This window comes from Cryptomeria japonica, chromosome 10, assembly GCF_030272615.1.
Source record: "Cryptomeria japonica chromosome 10, Sugi_1.0, whole genome shotgun sequence".
Classification (NCBI taxonomy): Eukaryota; Viridiplantae; Streptophyta; class Pinopsida; order Cupressales; family Cupressaceae; genus Cryptomeria; species Cryptomeria japonica.
In genome coordinates this window covers 808,069,789-808,076,016 of record NC_081414.1, presented here as the reverse complement: position 1 = coordinate 808,076,016, position 6,228 = coordinate 808,069,789, and the positions used below count along the sequence as shown (strand labels likewise).

At 30.9% G+C, this 6,228-nt stretch overlaps 1 protein-coding gene across 1 annotated transcript; it reads right to left on the bottom strand.

The window, feature by feature from the left end:
* Nucleotides 1-784: 784 nt before the first annotated feature.
* Nucleotides 785-4,483, bottom strand: LOC131070336 (MLO-like protein 6). The gene is made up of 13 exons (XM_058005847.2): nucleotides 4,355-4,483; nucleotides 4,064-4,121; nucleotides 3,720-3,982; nucleotides 3,522-3,638; nucleotides 3,309-3,369; nucleotides 3,091-3,179; nucleotides 2,921-2,995; nucleotides 2,746-2,834; nucleotides 2,591-2,640; nucleotides 2,464-2,504; nucleotides 1,094-1,267; nucleotides 974-1,009; nucleotides 785-856 (listed from the first exon to the last, which is right to left on the bottom strand). Exons 1-13 carry the CDS (start codon nucleotides 4,481-4,483, stop codon nucleotides 785-787), a joined length of 1,254 nt encoding a protein of 417 aa, XP_057861830.1.
* Nucleotides 4,484-6,228: the final 1,745 nt, after the last annotated feature.

Here is a 6,228-nt window from a genome sequence, read left to right as displayed (position 1 = left end):
AGCTCTCTGGTGCCACTTCTTCAAAGCTGTAGCTATTCTTTCATCAAATATGGTTGTTTTCATGTTTGTCCCTAACTGAAATCACAAATCTCATATTTCATTTTACAGTGGTATTGAAGAGAGCAGAAATCAAATGTATATATATCTTTATACATACCTGTGTAACAAGAGCATAGAGAGGGAGAGTTACATAGCTACACAGTATTTGAACAGCAACCCTAATCATTAACAATGGATTTTGAGTCAACAATATTGTGGCTCAAGGAGTAAGTATAATATTAGAAATATACATTTTTTTTAAATTTTTAAATTTGATTGTGTATCAGTTTTTTAACATCAATGTTTCAAATCATATTTTATGATCTATTATTAAGATGAAAGAAAGCTATAAGAAATATAAAAAACATCAATGTTTTGGATCACTCTGTGATCCATCATCAGGATAAAAGAGAGTTGCAAGAGATGTTCATCAGAATGAAAGAGAGTTACACGAGATGTTCATCAATATCTCCTGTAACTTTCTTTAATCTGGATGATAGATCACAGAGTGTGATCTCAAAATTTGATGTTAAAAAAGTGATCACATAGATTATAGAAATTTGATAACATTAAACAAACATTTTCTAAACACTCAAGACTTTTTTTTAATATTACATGTGTTTTCATCATTCATGGTGATAATGGATCTTAATGGAATCCTAAAAATTGATACTTCAATTTATTTTTTTAACATTTTTCCACCAGGAATATGCATTTTAAAAGCAATTTAAATTGTCAAATGAACTTACCCCAAGCTTATTCTAACCACAATATCTTGCACCCTTTTATGGAAGCAGGATTTCAGACCATATTCATACTGCACCAGTCATAACATATGAATGTACATAGTTCGTTAAGGCAGAGAAAATTCTATGAAGCCAAGACTAATTAAAATAGGTATGAATATGCTTGGATGGAGATGTTTCTTCCTTACCCATGCCCAAAAGAAAAAAGCCATTTGGAAAGCGCTCTGCAAAATAAATATTGTATGATTATAATTTGTGATGCATGGAAAGATAAAACAAAAGAATGTTTTCATAGAAGAATCTCTAACCTGAAATAAGGTAAAATGAATGAGATAGAGAATCATCTGGGGTCGACCAAACCAAAAGAGTTGATCATTGGGCTTCACCACTGGAGCTCCTTGGACAACAGGATTTCTATCTTGGATATCTAACGCCATTTTTGTTATTATAACTTGCAGCTTTGTACCCACTAGCAGAAGAATCTGAAAAACAAAAATATTTTAAGCCTTTCTATTATATATTTCACATTTTTTATTCTGTTATACATCATTTTAGTGTTTGTCTTTAGTAAACAAGATTAAGATCCATAAAGAAAGATTCATTTGCTATCAAACAGTCAATTACAAATCCCAATACATTTAACTAAATTTTCTTAATGACTAACTCGTCCAAAGTACTCTTATAAAATTACATTTAGTTTCTCATACACTCTACTATAAATTTTTTTTTAGGTATTCTTGCACTTCAAATATATTAGCTCTCACTAGCATACTTCTACAATCCTTTTATCTACTCATCCAGTACTATTTTTCTACAAGACCTCACTCATTACCAAAAACTTCACATTAGCACAACTTGACTTTTTGTCACACGTCTTCCTTCCACTGCACTATGCACACCACTACCATGCTAATAAGCATTTGAGACTTCCACTTGCACCATTATCAAGTCTATACTCTAGTGTTTCCACACCAAGTTATTGTCATATATGAATGTGAAATTGGGTACGTAGGGCCTTTTACAGGTGGCCTCTTAACCATACAACCTGATTTCATTTCCTACATATTTAGATTTTACAAGAACAATGGGGAAGTATGAATAATGATAAGTAATTCCTAAAAGTTATAAGATCATGCAATCATAGGACATGCATGTTTACAAAAGGTTACTAGCACCTAGTCAAACTCTAGTGTCCATAGAAGGTCAATATTCCCTATCCTAGCACCCACAAATAGTCATTAGTGTTCCTATTGAACATAAACACACTCTTAAAAAAATAAAATATTAAATTACAAATATTAATTAATTAATTAATTAATTATTTTAATCTTACTCAAGGTGAAACATTGAGTAAGTCATAGTCTTTGGAATCACGGACTAACATGCACAAAAGACGAGGCATCAACAGATTTTCAGGCTTGTATTTATTGCATTTGAAATTTTTAATGACTAAAGAAATTTGAAGCACTATTTTTTTTATAATTGATTAAATAAATTTTTATCTATCAAATTAATTATCTAATTTTTATTCCTATTCGTTCTGGTGGCAAGAAATATTTCGTGAAGTCCTGCTCACAGGTCTAGACCTCCATAAAAAATTAACTATCTAATTTTCATCTACTTATTAATTGAATAATATTTATTTATCTAAATGAAGATGAGTGTTGTGTTCATTTACAATCAATGGAATAAAAGACAGCCAAAAGAGGGTGAACCATCCTGCATAGTTAAATTCAATGTCCATTAGCATGTTAAATAATTACAAGTAAACACACACAAATAAATAGAAGGATGATTAGATTTACCATGTCTATTGAGAAGTAAAAATAAGATGACATAAAACCATAGATGCGGACTGCACACAATAACATAAATTGTTCAAGCAATAAGTTTTAAATTAAAGAGAAAGACGATCTAAAATATGTTGTCACTATTGTTGAACTATAGTTATGAAACATACCTGATAGATACAACAACGCTAAAGTCATTGTCCAAAGATCTCTTTATATATCTTTGAAAATCAAATTTACTGTGTGGAGCAAAGTGAGCCTGCAAAATCAAATGTATGTATAACTATAGCTCTCTTGATAACTATACAATATAAAACTTCAAACGTGTGGCCTCAGAAATCTTACAAGTATAAAGCCATGACGCAATGTTAAGTAATCCACTTTGGGTACAGATCTCACAAATTGTCTAAAAAAGCACACCTGCAAATCCAAGAGTTAAGACTTTAGTATATAAAATGGCAATGAGATTAAATTTAAAATAAAGAAAAAATATTTGAATTGTTGAGTTTACTTACAATCCAGGTGAGAATTGGTGTTGTGGACCAAAAGCTCATATGCCTCCTTCCAAAAGTAGTTTCACGAGTAATTCTGAACCTCAAAGGGTCTACAACACAACAATTGCACATCTAATTACTTTCCAAGTAGAAGGATGATCTATAACAAGTCAATTTTTTTTGTCATTTTAGAACAAACTAATTTTCTTCATGAGAGAAAAAAATTAAAATAGACTCACCATTTGAAACTTCATAATCCAACGCTTTAGTCTCTTCCTCCCATGATTTCCATTTCTTCACCTGCCCACATCACATAGCCTTCTAATCAATCCTCTTTACTTTACATCTTCTATAATTTTCTTTTACATAAAACAATAGGACAAGAAAGTTTAACGATTCTTATACACAACAAACATGATGAACTGTGGAAATCATATGTCTACGACTCACACCTTTGCCCATCCTAATGTCATGATTGCAATGCAAGATAAGACATGAGAAACAGCCAATACAAAAATGAAGATGTGCAGTTGATGGAGTCCATCTTGTGATATCAGAGGAACCTTCCCCTGCATCAAAATAACACAGGAAAAAAACACTTAAAAATCTTTCCCTTAGGAATACCACGAATACTAAGCATAAATACTTACTCTTTTAGCACAATGACCAGTCACTGGCTCCTCTGTGGCCAAGCTACGCTTTAATGGTGTTTCAGAAGCTTCTAAGAACAGAAGCTTACGATGTTGCCCAGGTATTAAGAACTTTCCAATCTGGTCAAAAACATGCTCTGCTAAAACCTTCTCCTTTGAGCAGGGAAGCAATGAATCTCCTAAGCCCTTTGATATACAAATCTCTGAAATTGGCTTCTGCCCAACAGCAAGCAGAAGGGAGATAAATCCCAACAGCATCAATTCTGCACATACAAACCAGAAGAATCAAGCTCAAGTTTTTTTCAAAGAAATGAGATTGATTATGACATCAGCAAAATTTTCACCTTCTTTGATCTTATCTAATGCTTTGCCCAGGGATTTCTTTTTGCGTTTCTTGAGCCACTGCATTCCAAACACACAGAAAAAACTTCCAAATTCAATCCAAACATGCAACAGAATTGCATGCAACATATGCAAAACAAAGGTTTAAAATATAATTGCAGATAAATAAAAGAAAGAATATATTTCAGTGTTTCTTAAGTCACTGCATTCTATGATCTTTCATTTTTCTCTTACAGTTACATATTTAATAATCCAGAAACAAAATAATAATAATAATCTAATCTAAAGAATACCTTGGAAAGGAAATGAATAGCTTGTTCAATCAGTATTGAAATAAGTACAAAGCCCAAGCAAACAATTGCCACAGCCCAGGTGGGTGTTTGTTCTAAGGAACGAGAATCTGCATTGCCCCCACCTGCCATGAGGAAATAATTATCTCAATTTTCCTTTGATTCAGTATAACAATTATGTGCTTTTATTGTATGTTTTTAAGTAATATATAATGCTGTTTCACAGTCAAAGTTATTTTGTGTTTCATATAATCCAGTTTTAGAGTCAGAGTCAAAGTCAATTTTTTTGATCCAGTAGACCAAAGACCCATTGACAAATCAGATATTTAGATAAAATGATAAGAATATTTTCTCCACAAAAATTGAAAATTCAATTATAAATATTAATATTTTAAATTTTAATTAATTAATATTACATTCAAATTTATATTTCGTATGTTGAATACATAATACTTATTCAAGTTGAAATCAAACTCTTAGTAAATGTAGGATGTCACACTACTTTGAAAAAGGAAAAATATATAATTTAAAATTTTTATCTTATTTTTATTAAATAATATTAAATTATCATAAGATCACAAATTTTAAAAGAAAAAAATTAAAATTAATATACATATAATTTCAAATTTCAAAAATCATACATAATTTAATTATTTATATCACACCACTTAATTAATTATTTTTTTCTTTATCATATTTACTTATTAAACAATATTAAATTATAGAAAAAAGTGAAGTCTTAAAGACTGCAAGAAATCAAAGTAGGCTATCTAGAATCTTCGAAGTTTGACGAGTCATGGGGTTTGAATAGTTTGATGAGGCACAAAGAGAAAAGAGGCTTCGGCCATATTTTCACGCTCGTGCAAGGAAATTAAAGTGGACAATCCAGCTTGTATTTTTTTGCATTTGACATTTCAATGCCTATAAATATCAGGTTTGCAAAGCACTTTTTAATACCTTTGATCCATTTATCTAGAATCATGGATATTCAATATTCAATATTTTATATTAATATGTTATTAGTTGATAGGTTATATTTGGTGTGGGGTTTTGATCGGAAATTTGTTTTACGTCATTAAATTTGTTTCTTACATGATAAATCTTGTTGGAAAACAATTTGGGAAATAGAATGTAAATGAAATCAAATCTTTGATTTTTTTTCAAATCAAATTTCAACTTGCAATCAATGTTTCCATTTAAAATGCTACAGGAATCTTGTCTCCATCTCAAGAATTCAACATTTCTATATTTGCTTTCACTTGTTACAAATAGATTGAAGGAATCACTATAAGTATATTTATTTTGTTTCATTTGGACTTTGGTAGGGTTGTATAACATTTTTCATGCAAACTCTCCCCATTTTTAGCTAGGGAGTTAAACTAATTAACTCACTAGCCTTCACTTGCACATTTCTAGCTTTAATCAAACCTCTTCAAATTGTGCATAGTCTCCAAATTTGTATATAGGAACAGTCCTTATACATAAGGCTTGGCCCCTTTGTACATGTACCAAAGGACTTTGACATGCCTTCTTTATTAAAATTTGTGTAATCCCTTTAGTCCTTATCATTTTTATGCCTTCGAAAGCTTGTTGATATTTTTTTTCAAAAATTACCGAAGGTTAAGCTTACCCATCCAATCCACAACTCTTCAATCCAAACCAAACCGATCTTGCTCTAATCCAAATCATCCTAATCTGAAATTCAACCTTCATACCCCAATCCAAATCAATCCCTTAATCTCCCAATCCAAATTAATCCAACTTGAATCAACCAAGCCAAGTCATCTAACCCCATCAAAGGTCTCTTCCTCTAAACCCATCTAACAATTCCCTCTAGTAATTTCTTCTAATCCATCCAATTTATCTTCAAATATTCC